This window comes from Stigmatopora nigra, chromosome 16, assembly GCF_051989575.1.
Source record: "Stigmatopora nigra isolate UIUO_SnigA chromosome 16, RoL_Snig_1.1, whole genome shotgun sequence".
In the NCBI taxonomy this organism is placed as follows: domain Eukaryota; kingdom Metazoa; phylum Chordata; class Actinopteri; order Syngnathiformes; family Syngnathidae; genus Stigmatopora; species Stigmatopora nigra.
The window spans coordinates 2,160,345-2,185,876 of NC_135523.1; the positions used below are offsets into that span (position 1 = coordinate 2,160,345).

The following is a 25,532-nucleotide window of genomic DNA, read 5'->3' on the forward strand; positions in this document are numbered from 1 at the left end:
AAAATTTTCACCAAAATGACAATCTTGACTCAAAAAGAAAAATAATTCTGTACAGACGGTGCCACGTTTACCTCACGTTATTTATTTGGGATTTTTTTTTTCCCACAACAACATACAAGCAAATCCCCAAAACTACTTTTTAGGGTGACTTTTTAATTTAATTTTATTTTTTTGAAGCAGTCAACCAACTTTAAACCAAAGCGCAAATATTCTGCAGAGGGGTTTTTTTGTTTTTTTAATGATAATAAACTGTATTTAATCTATAATGAAGCAATATTTGTTTTGGTCATTTACTAAAGCAGCACTTTTTTGCCTTTGGTTTATTTATATTAAAAAAACGACTAAAAATTCTGGCTGGACTGATTTGTAATATATTTTTTTATGATTTCCACCATAACACATTGTAATTTTTAATTTTTTGTAGACATGTATTTATTTTTTTTAGCAATTTTCCTTTTTATATCATTATTTCAATGTACACAGCCTGTTGTTGTCGTTTTAAGCTCCTTACATCCAAATATTTAAGATGTTTTTTTGCCTTTGTTTGATACAGGTCAGCAAAAGAAACATATTGAATAAGATGCAGTATAAATAGCCTTAAAGGGAAAAAAATCATGTTAGCATCTCTTGGAAAGTTCACAAAAGAAGCGTTTAGCAAAAAAGCCGAGTTAAAGTGACCTCGCCGCCTCTTTACATCACCCCCAGTAAATGCGAGCACGTCACCCTATGGGAAACATCATTTATGAACAAATTCAAAGATGAATTTATGTATTTTTTATTGAGGAGGGAGGGTCAGTCAAGACGGTTGGCCTCTCGTCGACAAGCAGGCAGCAGAAAAGCAAAGAAATATCTGCAAAGAAAATGCTTTTGAAAAGTTTGACACGTCACTGGTGAAGACGGCTTTGAACACGACATCTTGGAAATAATCAAATAATACTCATACAAAAAAAGCAGCCACAGCGGATACATTATTAATATTAAGACGGATGCTTTTTACTTTTCAAGGATTTCGAGTCGGTGATGGCTGACAGGTTTTAAAGTTCTTTTCTTTGCCATTTTAATTGCGACATTCAACTTGCTGACCTGCTTTTTTCTGTATTTCAAGAGTTAGTTTTGCAGCAGAAACGTAGTATGTATGTACTTTGGAATTATTCTTTGCTTGTGTACAGTATTCCACCAGCCACAAGGCGGCAGTGTCGCCTCATAACAAGACGGTTTCCAACGAAGGAGAAATTCATTTAGCTGAGACACAAACAACTTTATCTTCTCATCAAAGTGCTACCCACGTAATCATGTAAGTTAATTCATGTTTTTATCTTTATCCAGTCGTGCTATGTGCTTGTGATTTATTAGTTAGTTATATTACCTATTATGAGTTCATTAATTGATAGACCTGCGTCTTTGCGAAAGGTTAGCGTAAGCTATGTTAAATGCTAACATGTGCTTTTGGTGTGCCACAACGTTGTCACTTAATATTCTAAATTAACTTTATGTGACCAACCAAAGATTCGCTCTGCCTATTGACTATGTTTTAGATCGATTTATACTTCTGTCTTGGTCTGTCGTCGTTTTGCATTAACTACCAATTGTAAATGGTTGACCGCCATTATCTCGCTCCACTCGGGCGCGTCATCACATTGCGACGCAAACAACGGCCATTTTGTCAGAAATATACTTAACGTAATATACTTAACGGGGGATTATTTTCAAGGGTATTAGAAGAGGAGTTACTAATATTAAAATAAAATATCTCAAATCGTCTTTACTCCTGAAAAGTCATTTTTTTCTGAAAGATGTCAATTAAACTGCCATAGTCATGCAAATTAAGCATTTTCATCATAATGTGACAACACTAATGACAATGCTGAATTGAACGTAGATTTTTAAACTAACATTGACTTAATGTTGTTATAGTGGCCAAAATTAATTCATTTATTTTAATTAATTATTAGACTTTTTTTTCAAATATTCATTCATCTGTAAAACTGTAACTGGTTTCTATGAATTCTTAGTTTTATTTACAAATGATGAGATGTCATCCTAATTTTGGGGTGTACTTTTATACAACTGGAAGTTTTCTCTTCTTTTTATTTCTCTCTTGGAGGCAACAAAAGCGTCACTGAAGGATTTCCAAGTGTGAAAGTGTTTACGCGTCTTCACTTCTTCCGCCTCTTTGCAACAAAAGCGCCCAAATAGAACGTTTGACTGCACGTCCGACACCAAAATGGTGCAGAATGGAGGCGGAGAAATATTACTTTGTCCTTTTTTCAAGGTTGAAGCGTTCAGGCGACCGTTTACAAGCGCAATTACAGTTGGCCGTTTATTTCCGTCATGGTTATTTGCATCAATTGGATTTGAGATTACTTTGTGGTCTCACTTTAGCGCTTGATTGCAGATAGGCCTAAGTTTGTTCCTTGTTGATGGCAAAAATAGTTTATTTTTGGGTTTAAAAAGTCAGTGACCGTCTGAAAAGCAAACCTAGTGGTTGTTACCTTCTCATTTAGCCTCCACCATGATGACAACCCTCTTGAAAATGACCGACGGGGGGCGTGAATCACTCGTAATGACGGCTGCACCTTTTTTTTTTTAAATAGATGTGTAGCTATATGTGAAAGTGCGGGTGTACTTTGAGTCGTGTAACCTGGCAATCTATCGTAAAGGAGGAAGAGGAAGATGAGGAAGAGCTCCCAAGGTGCTCCATTGTGCTGCCGGCCTGTCATCTTAAATTAGGGAGTACAGGCTCGGTCAGTGTGGGTAAAAAAAAAATCAATACTTGATGGAAGATTGCTCCCCTGGAAAATCTGTTTTGATTCCGAGGATTAATTCCGGGGACAAATGACGAGCCATTAGATGGCCAAAATCAACACGCTGGGAAATTGAGGGGACTGGGGGGAAAAGGAGAAATGTTATTTATTTATTTTTAGGGGTATTAGTTGGGCGTTTTGTTTATTTCTGATAGTTTGAGTGCAGTACCTTTGTTGTCCACAGGGTAGCGACAATGTTTTTTTTCGAATTGAATAGACATATGGCTTTAAAAGGCAGTTAATGAGCGTTTTTTTTCTTTATTGAAGGCAGAAATTTTATTGTTGTCTGTTTGTTTCAGTGTTTGTCTTCAAGATAACTTATGATCGAATCAAGGAATTTGTCTTTTGAGTGCACCCTGCCGGAATATATTATTGATGACTACCCAAAAGTGAAATAGGAAAAAGAAAAGATGCACCGGACACCAATTAATTAATCATGAGGGTTTGTTTGGTAGTCATAATAACATCAAGGCAAAATAATACATGATTTATGGAAGCACAACAACATGTTAATAATGTAGACATGAGTTTTTATTAGTGGTTTGCTGATGTTGCTGAATTTGTTGGGAGTAGTTTTGACAAATTCATAATTCAATTTAAATGATTTGTTTAAAACTCCTGACGATTTCTTGTCATATAACGATGTCGTCACATAAAAGGTTTTAATAACGCTGTTGAGCTTTTGACGTTGACAGCGGTGCTATGGCGCCCTCTGCTGAATTTCCTCCTATATTAAACCTCCAAGGTTTTATGTCAAACTTCCTCCACAGGGCGCTCGAGCCTAGCAGACTTTTTCTACTTATGCACAGGCGAAGAAGAAGTAGCCCTCTTCCGTTGTCATAACGCGTTTCCCATGCCGACTTGCCGACAATGTCTTGGTTTAAAGCTGCGTCAAACGGCGTGGGCGACGTTTTTGAAGAGAACGCGGACGAACTTGGCATTTCAAGCAAAGAATGGGCCAACAACATGAAGAGAAGATTAAGGGTAAGACCTTTTTTATTCATGCTACTTTACTTTTGGTTGTGCTTTTTTGGCTAACACGAGTAACAACCGAAACCACTTCCGGGTTTATTAGGTGCGTCATGACTAAAAGAAAACAAAAACTCGCATGTTAGCCAAAAAAATGTAGTTTATACGTTTTGAAAAAAAAGTTACATTTTTTTTGTAATTGTTGTGATTTTTTTCAATTAATATTATTACATTTTATTATTGAATGTGGAGTTTGGGTTTAATGTGTTGCTTTTTTTGGGTGGTCAGGACGGCTATGTGGACGGTGCTGATGCTGGTGAAGACTCTGCCCTGGAGGTGGGCTTCAAGGAGGGCTTCCAGGAAGGAGCTGCCAAAACGGTGGCTGTCGGCCGCCTCCGAGGGATTGTATGGTGACGTGACATTCGTCGTTCACTTCAAAATGTCATGTTTGTACTTTTTTACCCCCATGTAACAACTTGTTTTCACTCCACAACAGTGCAATCGGCAGCTGGTACCAAGCGGAGCATCAAGGCGAGCCCTTCCCCGACTCCGTCACGGACCTCCTTCAGCGTGTTTCCCTCCACGAAGACTCCATCGTGACAGAAATCATGAAGGCCATGGAAAAGCTTCCGCCACCCAGTGTTGACGACATGATGGAGAGCATGGAAGACCTGGAGGTCAAGTGCCCGACAGGTGGATGCCAAAAAAGCGACTGTTGTAAGCAAGAGGAGGAAATGGACACGGAATCTTCACAGCATTCCCAAACTATACATTCGGCCCGTGGCGATAGTTCCTCTTCGGACCGTGGAGCGCCATTCAGCGAGCTGGTGCAGAGTTGCAGGGATATCGTGTCAGAGTTTGGGTTGCCTCGGGAGCTGATGGAACACATCAATGAACTGGAGAAAATTTAATAAATGTATATTATGACTGCTAGGGGATCAAATATGTTCGCCCAGATGCTTTTCAGTCTTCATTGTGTTGATTTACTGCCCCCTCGTGGCACAGTGTATAGAGTACAATTAATGCATTAACTATGCATGTTGTACGTTGTATTTATGTTTGTAAGTAGCCAAATATTGTACAGTTCTATTTTTCTTATTAAAACACACAAGGGTGATAAGGATACCCACTCAATTTATTTAAATTGAGATATTTGAGATAAGAGGGTTTACATTTACTAGTATTTATAATTGTGGGAAAACTGGGCTCCCATGAAGGTATTAGTTTAAATATATTATTGTAGTAGTTTATAATATTATTCTTGGTCAGTTTGAAATTCTGGCTTTTTATATTTTTATGAAGTTGAAGTTCAAATGCAACTACATATGAAATTAAATCAGATTGTAAAGTTAAGTGTACGTTATAATAATAGCAGCAGCCCACAACGTGCTTAATGTTTACATGTGTCTCATTTCCTAGGCGGACTTGAACGCAGCACCGCTCGGCGCATCCAGTGATGACGTCACCCGCGTCAACCCGGAGCCGTGACCCTCGGTGCTCCCTCCATATTAATGCTACTCCGGGGCTCGCACCTACAGAAACACCGTGTTCGAGCCCCTAACAAAACAATGTTCCAGCCTAGCACCACAGTCTGGCGTGAGTACAAACGAACAGCAATGCCGCGGTGTTCTTTCGGTCCGGGCGGCGTGTTTGGCTCGTTGAAGTTCACCAAGGTGCTAGCCTGCTAGTTAGCTTCGCGCGGGCTAATTAAATCAAAGCAACACCTGCACTTAATGTACCTACACTTTGAACTGCCGCCCGAGGTATTCCTTGTCATTTTGAAACCTTAACTTCGACGTTTATATATCTTTTATTACTTGACACTTGACTATGGTCCGTGTTGTTTGACAGGCGGTGTGTGGAAATGCGCGTTAAAGTTATACAAAAAATGTTGAATGTGTGGTATGCGTGTTGTTAATGTAGAAACCAAATTAATGACGTCACCTAATTGTTCATTCCTGTCGTCGTTTTCAACAATTATGTGACATTACATTGTTGTAATGTATGTTTTATGAGAACTTGGTTCATTACATTATAAGGAATTTCTTCTAACAATAATTGTAATAATTGTAATTGTAGTGGAGTTAGACTAGTGTTTCTCCCTCACAAACATACCAGAAGAAAAATAGTGAAGTATGCTAAAAACTCAAAGTACATTGTTCTCTAAAAGCAAGGCCTTATTGCCCACTTCTGCTTTTCAGGTACGAGAGCCCGTGTTGAGCCGCCATTATAGCAGCCAAGGCGACTCCGTTGGGGCCCCCGCCTGACCGCCACCCGGGCAACAAGGGGAGGACTCTGATGGGGGCCTGCTGCTGTCGACCCAAGAGTCCTTGCGGTAGCGTCGAGGAGCGAAGCGGTTTACTAAAAGATGACGTCAAACTCGCCGGGTCTGCTGGCCAAGTGGCGGCGGCGGTCGAAGGCACGTGCGGCCCACAAGACGACGACGATATGAAGTGAGTTTCCTTTAAGATGCATGGTAGAATAGGAAAATAATAATAATGCAGTAATCCCTCAAATATCATGGTTATTGTATTGTAGACCAAACATGGCCATTATAATCGAAAAATTGCCAATTAAGGTCACTTCATTATATATTTTTTTCAGTGCTGAGTCCAATAGCAAGAGTGGCTTCGGCTTACATTAATATTAATAATAATAATTGGACATAGGCTTTGTCATCATAATTGACTCGGAAAAAGCCTAATTGTCATTATACCCAGATAACTGTGTATAACAAATTGGTAATTACGAGTATCAGTGTGGATTTTCATATTTTTATGAACTAAATATAAAATGTCCAAGTAGTGAATTCGCAATAATCGAGGGATTACTGTAGTTTTGAATCTAAAAACATATTGGGTTTACCTGGGTTAGCTTTATAGCTAACTACAATTCTGGAGTATTATGAAAATTGGGTCATAATTTTAATATTGTCTGAGTTAATGTGCTATTTTTACGCCATCCAGGAAGGCTATGGATGATAACACATTAGCAGTGGATGACATGGAGGTTGTTGAAACGGCGATTGCCCCCGAATTCGACGATCCCAAGACGGTTTTGCCGGAGTCGAACGGAACCCTGCACAAGGAAGTCGTTGAAGCGTCCCCGGAATCTTCTGACAAAGTTGCCACATTCGTAGAAAAAGACACTGGAGACGAAAACAAGATGACTGTTATGGATGAAAAAACCTTATCTGAGGTCCTGCAGCAGGAAGTAAAGATGGACGCTGGCGAAGTAGGCTCGCTTTTAACGGCGGAGGTTGTGACCCAGAATGACGACACGCAGAAAATCCAAATATCTCCTTGCAAAAGCGTGCCAGAAGTTTGCCCCCAAGATGGCGACGATAGTGCCAAAATGGTGGAAAGCCACTCACTGGTGAGGGAGCTTCTTCATAGCAATAAAGAGGCGTTTTCACCCGACACTCAGGAGGCGTCCTTGAATGCAACATTTCAGGAAAACAAAGTACAGCCAGACTGGTAAGTCTTGTCTGTTGGCTTATGTTTTTTTTTTGTTTTTGCGGCCATTGACAATGATAGACGTCTCATCTATTTTAATCTGATGAAAATTGCTTTATTAACAATCCATATTTATAGTATGTGATATTTACAAATGAGTCTGAATGGAAAATTATACTTTTCTTTAAATGTGGGTTTTTCAACTAAACCATCATAGCCCGCCAGGTTTATAAAAAAGTCAAGCCTCTTGAAAAACTTTATTTATTTATTTTTTTTAACAATTGTTTTTTCCCTTGTGTAGTTTGAGTTTGGTGAACAACAACTCTGACGACGGCGTCCCTTCATCGCCACAGGAGGAAAAAAGCCACAAAACTCTGGTCGAACCCACACAAGCGGCGCACGGTGGCGAAGAGCAACGCCCCGACGACGTGGACATGCCAACCGCAACGCCCGAACACACCAGCAGGTCAGTGGGTTTTGTGGTTTCAGAGCTACTACCATCGCTAGCTTGTGGTCGTGCTACTTCTCCTTCTGTCCACCAGGAGGCAGACTCATACCAGTGACCAATTGGCATTACCTCTCTTGATTATAGACTGCAGTGACAATGTTTGTTTTTCCCCTCCGCAGCCCGCATGCAGCCACGCAAAGCCAGCAGGAAAACATGGACCAGCATGCTGGAGGAGACCCACGCGGAGGTCAGCCCGAGGACGTCCCAATCGTGGACGACGAGGACAAGATGGCGGTCAGCAATCCCGAGGAGTCGGAGGACCCAGTCCCGGAAGTGCCCCTGATGCTCGTAGAAGAAGTCATTTTGAAAAGCAGGTGTGATTATTCTACACGACCGGTGTCAAAGTGGCGGCCCGGGGGCCAAATTTGGCCCACTGCATCATTTTGTGCGGCCCAAGAAATTTAAAATAAATATTGTTTTAGCTCTATAAAAAACTGAATATTCAGGCCCTTTAATCCATTTATAAAAAAAAATTAAATCAAATTTTAAGTTCCGCCCCTAAGATTTAAAGCATGCCCACTTGTAGTCTTCCTCATGGCCCTATGACATAGTTAGCATCATACAATATAAAGAATCAAGTATCATACCTCATGTTTGCCATTTGATTGACATCCCATCTATTTGGACCAAAATGGATTGGACGTCCATGTCCGTCAAAGGCAGCCAATAACGAGAGTCTTTTCTTTTCCATCCCCAGCCAAGAAGATCTTTACGGGATAGCCGCAGAGCTGCCATCACCTCAAGAAGAGCCATTAGAAAGTAAGTACAATTGAAGCATGTGGCCTTCAATGACATATGTTGACCATAACACTATTTATTTATTTTTGTTCTTCGCAGTGGATGCCAGATCCAGTTTAGGCCCAGTGGTCAACATTATGTCATACAGCCAGAAAGAATGGAGAGGAAACACGGCCAAAAGTAGGGTCATTCGAGAGGTGGGTCCCAATTTAAAATTAATATATATATACATGTATTAAATATTTATCATGAATGTTTTCATTAGCATTGATTCCAATAGTCTTGGCTCTTTTTTGTACTTCAAAGTCAGTTTTCCATATTACTGATCTATTTTAATCATCTCTTGACAACAATATTTATGGAAGCTAGACTGATATAAGTGTATTTTTTACAGGGTTACTCCATGATGTCCCAGTTTTATTCGGGTGTCCGTCAAGTACGGGGGGATAACTACTGCGCCCTGAGGGCTACCTTGTTCCAGGTACTCTCGCAGGCTACTCAGGTGCCAGACTGGCTTGAGGTGGATGACCCTGAGAGCGACCAATCCTCGGTAAAACTCAGTTTACCTTCATATTTTGGTGTTATTTATGGTTTCTTTCAAATTTCTCGTAATTTTTTTTGACTCCCAGATAGCCATGTCCGAGCTAATAGGCGAATGGACGTTTCCGGGCGAGGATGGAGCCCAAGTGGGCGTGGCAGAGCGACTCCAGAGTTACCTGGAGATCCTTCGAAAAAAGGTTTCCGCCACTCAAAACCTACTTTTTAAAAAATCTCTGTTCTTAAAGTTTGTTTTTCCCGTCTTGGTAGTGGTCGGAGGCGGCGAGGTGCCCGTCGCCGGCCGAGCGACGCCGCCTAGTGGACGACGCCTTCCGAGGCGGCGAGGAGGAGATGGCCATGCTGGAGGCGCTCAAGCTGTTAATGATGCGCCAGGCCTCGCAACTGCACGCCGACATGCGAGCCGGTCGTGATGTGCCGCTCTTTTGCTGGTTGCTGTTTGCGCGGGACTCCTCCCACTGCCCAAAGGCTTTTCTGGCCAATCACTTGAGCCGTGTGGGCGTCGCCGCTGGCGTGGAGCAGGTTAGTGAGAAAAAGGTGGCCCCGTTAAGGAAGTAGGAAGAACTTAAATCATTGGTGTCAAAGTGGCGGCCCGGGGGCCAAATCTGGTCCGCTGCATCATTTTGTGTGGCCCGAGAAAATAAATGATAACTGCCGACTTTTTGTTTTAGGATCAAATTAAAATGAAGAGTATAGATGTATATTATATTTACTGATTTTTAATCTTTTTGATCAATAATTGCAATTTTTTAATCCATTTTTTTTTGTTTTTAGTTCAAAAATCATTGTGTAAAATCTAAAAATATATACAAAAAAAGCTAAAATAAACATTGTTTTAGATATATAAAAAAACTGAATATTAAGGGCTTTTAATCCAGTTCATTTAATTCATTTATTGAAAAAATCATCTAAATATATCTAAAATAATCTGCCCCACGCAAACCAACCCAAGTCTGACACCCTTGACTTAACCGGTTTTCCCTATGGCCCAGGTGGAGATGTGTCTGCTGGGCTGGGCCCTACGCTGCACCCTGCAGGTTTACCGCTTGTACAAGGCCAACACGGAGGAATTCGTAGCCTTCTACCCCGACGAGCACAAGGACGACTGGCCCCGCGTCAGCTTGGTCACCGAGGACGACCGCCACTACAACGTGCCCGTGGCCCAACCGCCCAAAGACCAGCCGGCGTCCAGCTGAGAAAGAAGTCCTCCTCCTGCATCACTCCCAGGAAACCTCAGGTCCGTCTTTTTTCCTTTTTAACCTCCGCTGGAATTATGGCCGTTCAAATGACTTATACTTTGAATCTGGACTACTGCGGGAAGAAGGGGCTTGCGTTTTTTCGTCCGTCAGTCCGTCGCCATCCCCCCTCCACCCCCTAATGTGCGTAACGTGTTGCCTTTTTGCCAAGCCAGACGGGAGCCACCAGCCGCCAAAAGACCCGCCGGGTCCTCCGTGTTGCCTTACGATCAATACGAAACGAACAAAATGCACAAGAGTGAATGAATGTGGCGTGCCCTTCATCTCCAACCTTGCCCCGCCTCCCCCAGTCCAACGTGGCCTCTCATCCAATAAAACGAAAGCACAATAATTATGTGTCCATTCGTCTATTTCAGCGTTTCAAACTGGCAGGAAATATGGAAGGTGAAGACATCCATCTAAAAATTGTGAACGGACGTTTGGTCTCTGGTCTTTTGGTGACAGAGTTTACTGTTGAAACCAGCTCTAAAAAATCATATTCATGAGAGAGAGTTTAATATTCAGGTACTGTTTAATATCCAGGTACTGTTTAATATCCAAGTACTATTAAATATCCAAGTACTGTTTAATATCCAAGTACTGTTTAATATCTAAATACTGTTTAATATCCAAGTACTGTTGAAACCAACTTTCAAAATTATACTCATGAGTTTAATATCTAAATATTTACTGTTTTCAACACTTCTTAGATATAAAAACAGTACTTAGATATTAAACAGTACTTAGATATTAAACAGTACTTAGATATTAAACAGTACTTAGATATTAAACAGTACTTAGATATTAAACAGTACTTAGATATTAAACAGTACTTAGATATTAAACAGTACTTAGATTTTAAACTCTCTTTCTTAAATATTAAACTCTCATGAATATAATTTTGAAAGCTGGTTTTAACAGTAAACTGTCACCATTTGACCGGCAACCAAACGTCCGAGCACCCTAAAAATAACACTTGAGTTTTGCATGAGCGGCAACTTGAAAACAAACAAAAGACATCTTTGACGACTTCATAATAAATCAATTTATTTGCCAAATAAGAAGGTCTGTACAGTATCTACAGCACATGAAGAAGATTGGCCAAACACAAGCAGGTCCGACCGACTGCGTGGAAGTGAAAACGCGCCGATGACGATGGTGTGACCAGGGATTCCCCATCCCTCTCTTCCGCTCGCTTAAAATGTCCGCCTTAGAAAACGATCGGTCTGTACACCACTTTATATGTCAAACACAATTGCACAACCCAGAAAATAAGTCTTTTTTTTTTGTTTGTTTTTCCCTTTTTTTGTTGTTCCCCCAACTCAAATGTACGTCGAAGCCTTCTTCGGTTCTTCCCTCGTTTACCAGTAAACACCAAAGAAGCCACGACGCTATGTACAGTACACTTGTACGCCCGCTAGTTAGCTCACTCGCGCGCGTCGTCGTCATCTCGGAGCTCCTCCTCCTCGACGGCGTCCGTCGGCGAACGAGAGCATACTTCGCTCATGGGGGCGGAGTCATCGCCTTCCACCACTAGTTCGTTGGAAAGCTCGTTGTGACGCTGGATAAAATGGCAAAGGGGAAGAAGTTAGGAGAAAAGTGGAATAAATTGGCTATCTGAATGTGGGAGAATGTTTATTTTTATTTGTAGGAATTATATTTTGGGAATAGGATTATTTTTTGGTCGATTTTGGGTGTGGAGAATGATTACTGTATTTGTAGGAATGTTTTTTTGTAAATAGGATTATTTTTTGGTCGATTTTGGGTGCAAAGGATGATTATTTTGTTTGTAGGAATTATATTTTGTATATAGGATTACTTTTTAGGTGGAAATGTGAAGGTTTTTTTAATTTAGAAATACTTAAGCATAAAAAATAACCTGAAATGTAGCTTTTTTAAAAAAAAAAAATTACTTAAAAATCCTATTGTTTTGCTAAAAAAAATTAGGGGTAACAAAACAAAGTCTCTCTTTGTTACTTGCAATATTTTTATAACATTTTGTATAAGTACTCATTTGTGAATTATGTGTTGGTCTGAAAACAATAGTATTTCTGCCATAGAAAAACAATGATTATGTGAAAATGATCCAAAAAAAATGCCTATTTTCCCAGTTTAGACAGATTTCTCCATTGTCCTCCAAGTGAACTACAAAAGCTGAGTATGGCCCAAAAAGTTTTGCACATTGTCCGACTCGTTCGCTCACCTGTTTTCGATAAACATAGCAGGCTGCTATGGCGACCATCGTGGACTCCCCGATGAATCCGGCCAGGAGGGATCCCACCCCCAGCGTGGCTCCGTGTACCCTACAAAAAAAAACACAGTCAGCGTAGGCGGAGTCTTCAAGACGACCTGACCACGCCCACCCAACGCACCCCATGTAAGGCAGCACCACCAAGCTGGTGATGAGGACGATGATACGCAGAACGGAACTGGGGGCCAACACGAATGTCTTCTTCAGCGTCATCAGCCAGCCGGTCAGGTGCGCTCGAACCGTCACTATGAACACATTTGACATTTTTGGGGGTATTTTACGCTTGACAGGGTTTTGAAACGTTTGGGTTTGTTTACCTGGGAGCGGGAAGAAGGAAAATATGCGAAGGGGTACCACGCATAGCATGGCGAAGGGGTGGTCTACGCCGATAATGTCCACTAGGATCTTCTCGGAGACGTGGGGGCTCCAGAAAACCACGAAACAAAGCTGCCGAAAAGCAAAAGTGGTTAATTTAATCCGTAATCTGAAATTCATTAAAAAAATCAAATGATATAGTATTAATATTTTTTAAAAGTGATGTTTTTAATGTATATTTTTTAAATTATTCCTAAATAGTTATAGCATCAACATCAAAATCAATATTTAAACCCCCTTAATTAAAAAAAAATTAAATAGTCATTCCTTCTAATTAAAACAATTCAAATAGTCAATGCATCTAATTAAAAAAGTCAACCCTTCTACTTAAAAACATTAAAATAGTCAATCCTTCTACTTAAAAACATTAAAATATGCCTATGTACACATAATAAATAACGTATTTTACTATGTATACATTCAAATATACAGCCTGTCACATTTACTGTAAAAAGTGTTGGACAAAAAAAAATCTTAAGTACATTTTATTTATTTTTTAATTTACAGCCTAGAACTCATCCTGTAAAATATAAGTTAAACTCATACCGGCCCATAAATGTTACAATAAATAAAAAAATAAATCAGATTAAAACTATAAAAGCAATTTTTAATTAATTTCCCAAATCAACCAAGATTAACAGAACTCCCCAAATACCCCCCCCCCCCCTCTCACAAAAACACATTTTTCCCACATATCCAACCAAAATAAATGTCCCTTTAGTCCACTAACATAAATAGCAAAACCCCAGTTGGACGCCGGGGAAAATATGATGTCACCTCGCAAACACGCACGCCCGGGACGCAGAGCGTAGACACCCGTGGGGGGTGTGGCTTAATTTGCCCTTGCAAGTTACTGCACGAGGAAACGCGCACGCATACCTCATAAGGGAAGAAACCGCCATTTTTTACCCGCCGTCGCGGTTGGCTTGTAAAGCTAGTGTAAACACAACCAGATTAAATCGTGTAAAAAAATGTGGAACAGGAGGCTCAACTTGTTTTTAACACCTGCCAGCAGCAGTTTTTTTTCTTTTTTTGCAATGACATTTGATTTATGTGCCCGCAGGGAAACTTCTGATTAAATTCCAACGTTGGCGTACGCCCTATTTTTTTGCAACTCGACGCCTAGAGGATGAGGCGAGGCGTGGCGTGTGACCGGTGGAACACCCGTTTGCAGTAGAAGGTGGGTGACCTTGGTAGGGTGGCGTTTTTGAGGGGTCACGTGGTAGGGGTCACCTTAGAAGGAAGCACCCGTTTCCAATGTCACGTCGGTGTAACATTTTTTTAATTATTAATCAAATTCTTAGATGGTGTAAATGTATATTTTGGTGAGAAATGTATCAAATTGTCACTAAGTTAAAAAAAATCCCCCAAAAATAGTTAAAACTTTTTTTTGTAGATTTTTTCCCTCAAAAAATAGTTTTTGTTTTATTATAAATGTAGTCTGATTTTTTTTGTATAATTTTTACCCCAAACTTTAGTTAAAACTACTCTTTTTATTTATATTATATAAATGATTACTTTAGTAGAATTTTTTTGGTCAGTTTTTTTGCCCACAAAATCTATGATGTATATTTTTAAAGCTCACAAAAATAGTATCTATTTTACTACCCCACAGTCTACTAAAAATACCAAACTTTTTCCAATATAAGCAATAACAACAAATATTCAATAGAATTATGACCTAACCAAAATAAAATTAAAATAAAAACAAAAAATAATTCCTATAGGAACCCACTATACGGCCATTTCTTTCTTCCAAAAAATAGATATTTAATTGTACATATCTTACCGTGAGCGATAGTGCCAGACAGCAGAATGTAAACTTCTTAATGTGCGTCTTAGTGATGGGGGTGCCGGCGTTCAGCTTATTACTCGGGTTGTTCTATGGAAGAGAAAACATGGCAAGGTTATAATAATCAAGGCGGCGACTTCCAGCACCTTTTACTGAAAGTACCTTATCGAAAGCGGGGTATACGGCCCTCAATTCCGTCAACCAACCGTAGGGCATGTGGCCTACCGGATAGGTCGCCGTCAACACGGCCACCGCCTGCAACAAAAGTCACATGACTAACGGGAAAGCTAGGTGCGTACAGTACGAGTTGTTATTGTTAGCGTCATTGTAGCGGCTATAGAGAGGGAGGAGGCAAGGCGAGCTGGGAATGCCAGCTTGTTGTCGTGCTTTTCCAGGTCCTTCCGGGGAAACCTTTTGGGCTTTTGTGGACGAGGGCGAGGCAGAAAGCTCCGGAGAGACCAACTTGACTTAGCTATCCAAGTCGCTAAGAGCTAGCTAATTCAGTTAGACCTAGCTGGCGTAAAAAGAACAAGCTAAAATGAAAATAATGAGAAAATTTAGATGTCCATCATCATTAAATACACTAATTTTGAAGTAATATAATATACAGTATTTGATTGTCATTAATTTTGAAAGCTCTAGTAATGTCACTTTTAATTAGTCTTTTTTTGTCATTAACCCTTAGTGTTTTATAAACCTGGTGGGCCGCATTATTATTATTTTTTCTAATTTAAAACTGCAAACTACCGTATTTTCACGACTATAAGGCGCACTTAAAAGTCTGAAATTTTCTCCAAAATAGACAAGGCGCCTTACAATGCGGTCCGTCTTATATATGGGAAAAAAATAATTATGTAAAAACGTGTCCCTGCTCTCTCTATTGAATAACATAGCGTTCTCTCATAGCATAACTTTCCACTGTAAATTGAAGTATCGTCAATCATTCCAACATTCCTGTCGACTTAACATATATTTATCCCAACATTGGAATTCGCTTAAGGTGATGTTGAGTCAATTCTAAAAATCCCTTGTTGTTGTTGTATTGCAAAAAAAAAAAAAAGATTTTTATCAGGAAAAAAGGAAATGCCAGAACGCACCTCTGTGGCCTCAGTGGTGCCTTTCAAATCCCTGGACACAAACAAGTTGACAATTGGTCGGCTTATCCGTTGCGTGGCGAGGATCAGGGCTAACGGCCACCAAAAACTCAGCATCTTCTTAATGGTGGCATCACCCTACCAAAAAAAAACATATATATTTATATATATATCACTTACCAACCTTTATTTGTTTTAGTAGATCTGGTCTATAATAGCATGCTATGTTAATTGTCCAAATATTATGATGTTAAAGTCATACATTGTAATGAAAATGACAGTTTTGGACCAAAAAAAAAAACACTTTTAGAAGTAATATTGCAAAAAAATATGTATGTTCCGCTATGTTAGTGTTTGGCATTGGGGCTAACTTGAACTTTTTTGGACCAAAACGCCATTTTTCAGACTCACCCCGACGTCAGATCCACTCGAATTTGGGATGGCGTCATGGATGTTGCAGTAGTAGCCCAATCCCACGATGCTAAATCGAACCAGGGCGCCCATGTATAAGGACAAAATGGGGATCAGGAGGGGCTCCACGCACTCCAGGTTGCTGTGAAGCAGGATGGCTACGAAGACAATCTAAAGGTAGAATTTTAACATTATTTTTAAAAATATAAACTGCTAAAAATTGCCTATTTTTTGACTTTTTAGCCCATGGGATGTTTTCGCACCTGAGCCACAACGTCCGAGATGGAGGCGGAGCCAACGATGACGCTGTACTTGTGCTTGAGGAGAATCCCGGCGTGAATCCAAGCCTAAAAAACGCCAAAAAAATGGGAGATTTCAAAGGAACTGCAGCACCCTCTAAAGGTACTAACAAGTAATGTTCGGGTACAGTTTAGTTATATTTAACTTGAAAGTTTTATTTCTTAATTTTTGCATCAAAAATATAAACACTAATAATTTTAGTTTTAAAAAAGGAAATATACTCTTATTGCATCCTCATCTGCTCTTATTTTGAAAAATACTTTCCTTTAAATGCATATTTATTGATAGGCAAAAATGTCAGGCTACTTTTCCCCCAAAAAAAACATAATGGCGGACTCACCATGGCATCCAAAAGAGGAAAAGCGGCCAAATATAGGAAGGCTTTCCGCGTTTTGTGCCCCACCGATTCATCCACGTGGTGGAGCTTGTTAATGATGTAGTAGCCCAAGTCCGTGTAGGCTAGCGTGTTAACGGAAAAACAAAAATAGCATGTGGTTAGACAGGAAAAGGCGTGGCTTAGCCATTTTTTTTTTACCTATCAAGATGTGCAGCGCAAAGGCGATGATGCCCGCCGCCGCCATGCACAAGACGGCTTTACGGCGGTCGCTTTTGCTGTTGACAAAAACCAGGCCCACGTTCTTGAAGTCACTCATGGGGCCCGTGAAGAACTTCATGAGCGAGTAGGCTAGGCCATAGCTGGCCAACATCTCCACCGCGTCCTCCTTGACGGTGGCGATGCCCCGGTTGAGTGCCTGGAAATGGGCGAGGTCGGTAGGGGTTAATTTAAGCACATTTTGACACAACCAGTGTGTGTAGTGTTATATTTTTTTTTACTGGTGAGGATAGATATATTGTTCAGATTTTACTTTAAATAAATATCAAACCTGCTGCAATTTCCTTAAAGTAAATCTTTTATTTTGGAGGGGTATGACGTGCTTCTACTGTAAAAGTGGCACTTTAATACATAGCAGTTGCCATGTAGTTTTAGGGGGAAAATAGGGTTAAATTCTTAAACTTATTAAAAAAATAGGGTTCAATTCTTAAATGTATTCCAAAAAAATTGGTTAAATTCTTAAACTTATTAAAAAATAGGCTTAAATTCTTAAATGTATTTTTTTAAATGGTTATTGGTCTAAGGATAAATACATTGTTAATTCTCATCTTTTTGGGTGTCAAAAGGAACATGGTATGTTCCCTATAGTTGAATTGAGTGAAAAAAAATGTCTTCCCTGTGTAAATATTGGAAAGCGTGCAATTGGGATAAGGAGACCTGTGTCCGTGCCAGCTGCCCCGTTTGGGCTCCGCTATTTATACCAGCAAAACAGTCCCATTACATAAGCGTTAATCGCTCCATCTTCGTCCTTCCTCGCCCAGCTCCCTCCCCCCTTATCCGATCCGGAGGGGCAGGTGAGAAAATGCCCCTCCGGCCGGTCACTCTCGGACGAAGCATCGGCTAAGCTAGCTTCCATTCACGAACGCAGTGTTTTCTGGCCATTTTATGGGGTAGCGTCAAAAGTCACCTCGGCGTTAGCCGACGATGCTAACGGGAGAAGGGGAGGGGAGGTTGAGGGGGAGGCATTCGCCGGTTAGCCCGAGGGGGGGAGGGAGTCGCTCGGCCACCGACCGGGAGGCCGGTCGGTGGCCGTAGGCGGCTTACCTGCTCGCCGAGGTCGATGGCAACATTGGTGATCGCCAAAGGCACCAGGAAGCGAAGGAGCGGCAAGTAAGGGCTGAGGGATGGGAACTCCACCATAGTAGAAGCCGGGGTGACAGCGGTGCGTCGGGCATCTGCCTCGCTCGCTCGCTCTCGCTTCGGGGGGTCGGATGAGCTCTCTTGCTGCCGCTGCTGCTGGTGGTGGTGGCGGTGGTTGGTGGTGGTGGTGCTGCGCTAGCGGCGCTGGTTTAATGCCACTGGGGGGCGGGTGTCGTCGAAGCAGCTGGAAGGCAGGCGAAGCACCTGGGAGTCCCGCGGCGGCTGCGTCGGCTGCAGAAGCGGCGGCCGGCCGACGAGGCGCTCCGGTGACGGCGCGGGCGGCCTCACCACGACGACGCCTCGGCCCGATCGAAGAGAGAAGGAGGCGAAGGTCGAGGCTGGAAGGCTCTGAGAGCAAGCATCTTCCTCCTCGCGAATCATCACCCGGGGGAGGGAGGAAGCGCGAGGGAGGGGGGGGAGGAGGAGGAAGTGCGAGGCAGAAAGGGAGGGGGGAGGAAGTGCGAGTGAGAGAAAGGAAAGGAGGGGGGAGGGAGGGAGAAGTCCCTATACACGAGCGACACAGCCTTGTTTATTTCAAGGCTTTTGACCTTTATGCCAGGCAGTAATGTAGTTTTTCATTGACTGCCTTTGACCCATTTTGACATTATTGGACGCTCCCTGCCAGACCAAATTGGACGTTAATTGTCAATTATCACATTAAATCTGTGATATGCAAACTACGGCCCGCGGGCCATATACGGGCCCATTGGGCTTTTTAATCCGGCCCGCCGTCGTTGTCCATTTTTTCCCCCCAAGATGGCGCCGTCACGCGGAAGCCAGTGGCAGTAGCTCTGTCCACATTTGTTTTGTGTGTTTTACAGCCCCTCTAGCTTTTTTAAAGGGACATTTCTTAATACATTCCCTTTTACTTTGTACTTTATACTTTAATGATGAGTGATGAGTATGTTAATACTTTAGTCCTTTTTCTGTTTATATTTCATATGTACTGTTAACGGATGCACTTTTTTATATGTATGTAAAGTCAATGTGGCCCCCATCGATTTGGTTCTCCAATAGCTTTGCAAACCCGAATTTCCCAAAATATGTCACAACTCGCAAACTATATCCCCAAATCTGCTGACTCGCGATATCACATCCGCAAGTCCAAGAGCAATAAAAGTGATGTTAGTGTTGTCGGAGAAAACAATGCGTCCGTTGACGGAGCTTTGCGCAAAATTGCAAAGTGACCAAAATAAATGCTTACTATCCCAAAAAAGAGAACTTTTGGTGCCAAACAGGCCTGATTATGTAACCGACAACCTTGACTTCTACCCTAGCGAGGAAAAGAAAACTGCAGGTTGTTATTATTATGCTTAAGTGGGCAGGAATCTGACATGGCATTTTGTTTTTCAATTGCACGTGTGTGTAAGAGCCAGGTATGTGTTACGTGACTCGAAGTCTTTAAGAGTTTAAACAAAAGGTTGTTTTTGCGCCAGACAGACGCCCAAAGGCAGTCGTTTGACTTTTACGACATTGGGGAAAAGTAAAGTCAGATGTGACTACGTGGGTTGGAAATATTTGAAGTAAATGTGTCGGATGAGGAAAGCCATTTTGGTTAGATTTTAATCGCTGTCGGAGGCCATAGTTTGGCTAGTTTTGTTTGCGTCTGTTAGCCATTTGATGCTAATAAAGTTATAGGCGATTATATTGAAATAATTAGCTTTGCGGTGTAACAAAAATGTAGTGCAAGTAATTTATCCTTAAATTTCAACGAGTGTGTAGTAATTGTGTGTCATTTTGGGGAATTTTTTGACATTTTTTGTGTTGAGGAAAAATATAAGTAGAATATATTAATATCATATATAATAATATTTTATTTTCTTAGGTAAATAAAAAGTCAATAGGTTTTTCTATCATAGAATATATTTTTTTATCAAAAATCACTACTTAAAATCTAAAAAAATACTCACTCTTAGAACATAAGTATACTTTTATTTTGTAATATTACTACTTTATTGAAAAGAGCCCCTTAAAATAATATCAATACACATCCCATAATTTTTTTATCAATAAATCTACATTTTAAGATTTAAAATAAGCATTCAAAAGTATATTAGTACTCGTAAAACTGCTTGTACAAAAACAAAACAAGGAAGTCAAGGTCAGTGAGTATTGTTGGTGTTTCAAAGCTGCCATCTTGTGGCCACATGAGGTATACATTTTTAACCCTCTACTCTACTTTGTTGTTTTGCAGCCAAAAAGTGGGGATGCCACCACCTAAAAAAGAACATTCAACTCCTTTTGGCCTTCAATGGACGCCTAAAAGGTAGGAAAATTACTTCAAATATCCTCTTTGTGACCATCTTTACAAATTTATCTGGACATTTATTAATTTTAACTGTATTAATTGACAAAATAGGAAAGAAAATCTTCCCTTAATTCATAAAAGTCAACCCATATCGTTAAAGCTGAATTTTCCAGGTTGACGTCAATTAAAAAAACAGCAGGGTTGATCAATGTAAGTGTATTTTCAACTCTAAACGTAGCGTCAATATTTAATGACACAATTAGCCCGGGAGCGGCCTGCCGCCCGTCGATGATCGGTCGCGCTTTGCAAGTCAGCGAAACGTCTATTGATTATCTATCCCGCTTTTTCAAGATGTCGTGCTGAGTCATGTCCTGGTCGAGTGACAGCTCGTTCATTATCTTGGATGTGATTGGTTTTGGGGGACTTGTGCCATATTTTGCCAATCGTTGCTCCGGACATTAAACTTAAGTGGACTGGCTAATCTGCCTAGTAACACACAGTCTTGATACATCAGCAATACTGTGTTTATATGTTTTTTTTTTAATGTCTCCATAGTAGCTGGAAATAGTTAAATGTTAATATCAGTAGTTAAAAAAAATACCTCATTAAGATTTTGTCAATATTTTTTTCCGGATAAAATACATTCTGAGCAACTAATTAAAAAATACACACTTAAAAACAGACACATAAAATACTGCTAATACTTTTTAGATATATATTTAACTCAGTTTCTCCAGATCCTCAAATAAGTCTAGAAAATTACACAATTTAATCCAATCAAACCTTAACTACAATTATTTTAAATTTAAAATGATTCCAAATATACCTACGAAGTATATTAAGCATTATGATATGATAGATGAAAATTATTAACATTTTTTTTAATATTGTGCTATGTGTGGTCGATTATAACTTTTAGATTCTGTAACTGTTCTTTTGACACACCTAGAACCATAATATAATACGTAAATAATACTATACTCCTGGCATAACTTGTTGCAGTACCCCCTGGTGCCCCCAGACGGCACTCCAATCACGTTCAATCTTCTTCACGTTGCGGATTTAAAGAATAATAATCAACTCGCCCGCCTCCCCAAACTGCGACACTTTGCACGCCCGATTTGCTTTAATTGTTTCCTCCCTGCGGTAAATTAGCGTCAATTTTCCCATCTCGGAGAAGGATAGCAACCTGTTTACGAGGTAATCTTTATATTTGTGTATTTTGCACGTTTCTTACTCTTTATGTTGTGCACCTGTTAGCCAGTAATTGCTGTTTTGGGGAAAAAACGTTATGTTTTATGCTAGCCCCGAAACCATGTCTTATGGGGGATTGATAAAAGCGAAATCGGTTATTATTTCCAGAGCCTAGCTGTCAAATAAGACGTGTTATATATCACTTTGCAGTTCAAAGTACATAAATATGACTTGCATGCTTCCAGTCAATGGAAACGCCGCTCTAGTAAGTACTACGGCCTCGCCTACTTTTACCCGTCTGTACATAATGTTCTATGACGTGCGCTATTGTCACGAAAGAAAATATATTATTATGATTTTTAACATTTAGCTTTGAGGAGAATGTGCGTTAAGTCAGAAAACGTGTATTTGTAAAGGTAAGTTGTTATTTTTTTGGCGGAGTGAAGAGCTGGGGTGGGTGGAGAGGCGGAGAAGGCGGAGGAGGCGGTGCGTAAAGGGAGTAGTGACGCGGTCATTTATAAACCTCCGCCCCGCGGGCTCGGCAGTGATTGTCAAAAAGTCTCGTGCAAGTAGAGCCATCCGCGGCTGCGCACGAACGGCTCTCTCGCTGTTACGTCGCCGCTACACATGTGTCCTCGCCCGGGCGCGCGGATTTCATGTCCACGGAGGGGTCCGTAGGATTATTTCCCCTCTTTTATCTCCGGATTATTATACAGGAAAGCAGGTAAATTCGAAAGTTTGAAAGAGACACCTGCTGCTATCTTCCAAGCCATTGTTTTATTGTCATTTTGTTTGTGTTTGGGGGCTAATAAACGTCTGTTGTTCTCCACCTCAATAGCTTCTTCCCCCGGGGAGGTGAGTCCATCCGGCTCCCACCACCACCATGCCGCTCAGCGCCGCTCTGGTGAGCCGGAACTACGACTATGACTACGACTCCCTCCAGCCATACTTCTACTACGACCACTCAGAGGAGGACTTTTACCCTCAGCAACCACAACCCCCGGCACCCAGTGAGGACATTTGGAAGAAGTTTGAGCTCCTCCCCACGCCGCCGTTGTCTCCCAGCCGCCGGCCGTCCCTCCCAGGCTTGCCCTACCCGTCCACCGCCGACCAGTTGGAGATGGTGAGCGAGTTCCTGGGCGACGACGTCGTCAACCAGAGCATCATCTGCGACGCCGACTACTCGCAGACCTTCCTCCAGTCCATCATCATCCAGGACTGCATGTGGAGCGGCTTTTCCGCCGCCGCTAAGCTCAAGAAGGTGGTGTCCGAGCAACTGGCTTCGCTCCACGCCGCCCGGAGAGATCCCGCCACCTCCGTCGCCGACCCCCCTTCAACCCAGGCTTCCCCGGCTTCGGCCACCCCCGACGCCAGCTCACCGGAACCCGCCGGCGCCACCGCCTGGAGGCTGAACAGCAGCTACCTTCAAGACCTCAACACGTCGGCGTCCGAATGCATCGACCCCTCGGTGGTCTTCCCGTACCCGCTAGCCGAGACGCCAAAACGGGCCGAGCCCCCCTGCAGGGACCTGGAGCTGGACACGCCGCCCAATAGCGGGAGCAGCAGTAGCAGCGACTCAGGTAGGCGACGCCCACTTGCCGTTGTGATGTACGGACACGCCCATATGTTTGAAATAGGGTTAAAAAGTTGACCCCGGGGCACCCGTTGACGTCTCCAGTTCCAAGATTTTTATTCGCATGTAGTTCCGAGTACTTGTGCTTCCAGGAGCTATTAATGATATGTCATTGGATAGCCAGGGGGGGTGCAGACCCCGCCCCAAATATTCCTGGATCTACGCAATGTAGTAGCACTGCACAGCAGGTGGATTCTTAAATGTACACGTTTGAACCCTTTCACATTTGTTTTTGTCGTCAGGACCTTGTTCTTTGGTGAAACGCAAGAATAAGGGGTTTATTGGACTATTTGTTTTTAAACATAATAACTTTTCAATTTACTGGGTGCCTTTATTGTCAATATTTACTATACTAGAGTTAATCTCTACTCTTTTTATAATACATTGAATGGACAAATCCCAAATAATTGACTACCAGTAGCAATAAAACCTCAGCTAACCAAAATATTGGAGTAATTACCCATTCTATTTGAAATGTAAACATATCCTGCTTTCATTTTCTGGGTGGCAGAAGACGACGAGGACGAGGAGGAAGAAGAAGAAGAAGAAGAAGAAGAAGAGGAGGAGGAGGAGGAAGAGGAGGAAGGGTTGGGCGAGGAAGACGAGGCGGAGGATGAAGAAGAAATCGACGTAGTGACGGTGGAGAAGCGTCAATGGGCCAAACGTCCCGAGGCCAGTGTCTGGCCGGATGCCGGTCCTCCCGCTAGCCCCCTAGTGCTGAAACGTTGTCACGTGAGCACCCAGCAGCACAACTACGCCGCCGCCCGACCCGAACGCCAACCGCACCTCAAGCGCTTCAAGACGGACAACAGCCAAAGTAAGCGACATTTTTCATATCATCATCCACCTACCATAATTTTCATCCATTTTCTTATACATATATACATATATACATATACATATACATATACATATACATATACATATACATATACATATACATATACATATACATATACATATACATATACATATACATATACACATGTACATATACATATACATATACACATGTACATATACATATACACATGTACATATACATATACACATGTACATACAAATATATATACATATTCATCTTGGCCCCGCCCCCTAACTGACCACACCTCCCTCTCTGTCCCCCTCAAGGCGCGGCGAGTCAAAACCGCGTTCTAAAGCAAATCAGCGGTAACCGTCGATGCGGCAGCCCCCGCTCCGGACCTTCGGACTCCGAGGAGCACCACGATAAACGACGGACTCACAACGTGCTGGAGCGCCAGCGGCGCAACGAGCTCAAGATGAGCTTCTTCGCCCTGCGCGACCAGATCCCCGAAGTGGCCAATAACGACAAGGCGGCCAAAGTGCTGATCCTGAAGAAAGCGGCCGAACGCATCCGGGAGATGCAGGCCGACGAGCGCCGCCTGCTGTCGCTCAAGGAGCAACTTCGACGGAGGGCGCAGATCCTCAAGCAAAAACTCTCGGCGTTGCACCAGCAACGCGCTTAAAACTCGCCGCCTGGCTTTGTTCTTTTTCTGTTCTTTTTTTGTACAGTTTGCATGAGTGAGGTTTGAATTCCAATGTTCAAACTGCCTCATTTCAAGTGACGGCCCGTGGGTTGGAATATTTAAACTTTATTTTTATTAAGAAAATGGAGGGGGAAAAATGGGACCCTAAAGGGGCCCAAAGTAAAATAGACTTTTTACGTTTTTGTACATAATTAATATTTCCTAAGAAAATGTATTTTTGGAGTTCAATTGTCTGGATGTTCAGACCCACTGTTTGTTTCTTTGTTTTTTTTTTGCATTCTGTTCATAGATTCCCTTTTTGAAAGATAAAAATGTTGTTTCTTCTTTAATACCCCCTTGTTTATTTTTTATTAACCCACAATTGACCCACTTCAAACGGATTGGACGTCATAATAATAATAATAATTCATAGTTCATCTGTTATTCATTTGTTGGTAGGCATAATTCCCACAATTGCCATTCGGAACCGCCCCTTCAATAAAAATAAATAAATAATTAAATTGTTAGCAAATAACTATATCATTTTACCTCTTTGTATTAATTTGTATAGTATTTAAAAACTTTTTTACAGTGCATGTTGCGGTTAAGCTAGCAGGTGCCAACCTGCGCACAGTAGTGACGTCGCACACCAGCCACGCCCATTCTCATGCCCTGCTGCTTGGACGCGTGCATGAGCGCACGTGGAAGTCGCGTCGAAATTCATTTTGGA

The 25,532-nt window shown here is 41.7% G+C and overlaps 4 protein-coding genes across 6 annotated transcripts; 3 read left to right on the forward strand and 1 right to left on the reverse strand.

Moving 5' to 3' along the window:
• The first annotated feature begins 1,175 nt into the window (after positions 1-1,175).
• On the forward strand, positions 1,176-10,616 carry LOC144209301 (uncharacterized). Its single transcript, XM_077735530.1, has 12 exons — positions 1,176-1,294; positions 5,193-5,369; positions 5,975-6,226; positions 6,740-7,249; positions 7,530-7,694; positions 7,856-8,050; positions 8,434-8,495; positions 8,574-8,671; positions 8,869-9,024; positions 9,104-9,211; positions 9,282-9,551; positions 10,022-10,616. The coding sequence occupies exons 3-12, from the start codon at positions 6,072-6,074 to the stop codon at positions 10,223-10,225; spliced, it is 1,923 nt and encodes a 640-aa protein (XP_077591656.1). The 5' UTR covers positions 1,176-1,294; positions 5,193-5,369; positions 5,975-6,071; the 3' UTR covers positions 10,226-10,616.
• On the forward strand, positions 1,338-4,896 carry otulina (OTU deubiquitinase with linear linkage specificity a). Its single transcript, XM_077735533.1, has 4 exons — positions 1,338-1,410; positions 3,614-3,788; positions 4,062-4,183; positions 4,270-4,896. Exons 2-4 carry the CDS (start codon positions 3,675-3,677, stop codon positions 4,682-4,684), a joined length of 651 nt encoding a protein of 216 aa, XP_077591659.1. The 5' UTR covers positions 1,338-1,410; positions 3,614-3,674; the 3' UTR covers positions 4,685-4,896.
• Positions 10,617-11,285: 669 nt separating the features above from the next.
• On the reverse strand, positions 11,286-18,657 carry ankha (ANKH inorganic pyrophosphate transport regulator a). Its single transcript, XM_077735976.1, has 12 exons — positions 18,145-18,657; positions 17,023-17,239; positions 16,828-16,946; positions 16,451-16,534; positions 16,188-16,358; positions 15,780-15,914; positions 14,845-14,937; positions 14,680-14,772; positions 12,833-12,962; positions 12,637-12,760; positions 12,468-12,567; positions 11,286-11,825 (listed from the first exon to the last, which is right to left on the reverse strand). The coding sequence occupies exons 1-12, from the start codon at positions 18,238-18,240 to the stop codon at positions 11,691-11,693; spliced, it is 1,497 nt and encodes a 498-aa protein (XP_077592102.1). The 5' UTR covers positions 18,241-18,657; the 3' UTR covers positions 11,286-11,690.
• Positions 16,438-25,152, forward strand: myca (MYC proto-oncogene, bHLH transcription factor a). 3 transcript variants are annotated; one of them, XM_077735978.1, is made up of 5 exons: positions 16,438-16,589; positions 20,435-20,506; positions 22,521-23,262; positions 23,827-24,132; positions 24,447-25,152. In XM_077735978.1, the coding sequence occupies exons 3-5, from the start codon at positions 22,566-22,568 to the stop codon at positions 24,800-24,802; spliced, it is 1,359 nt and encodes a 452-aa protein (XP_077592104.1). In that variant the 5' UTR covers positions 16,438-16,589; positions 20,435-20,506; positions 22,521-22,565; the 3' UTR covers positions 24,803-25,152. The 3 variants fall into 3 exon arrangements, with proteins under 3 accessions (XP_077592104.1, XP_077592103.1, XP_077592105.1); XM_077735977.1 differs by lacking the exons at positions 16,438-16,589; positions 20,435-20,506 and adding an exon at positions 21,527-21,688; XM_077735979.1 differs by lacking the exons at positions 16,438-16,589; positions 20,435-20,506 and adding an exon at positions 21,770-21,947.
• The last annotated feature ends 380 nt before the right edge of the window (positions 25,153-25,532 follow it).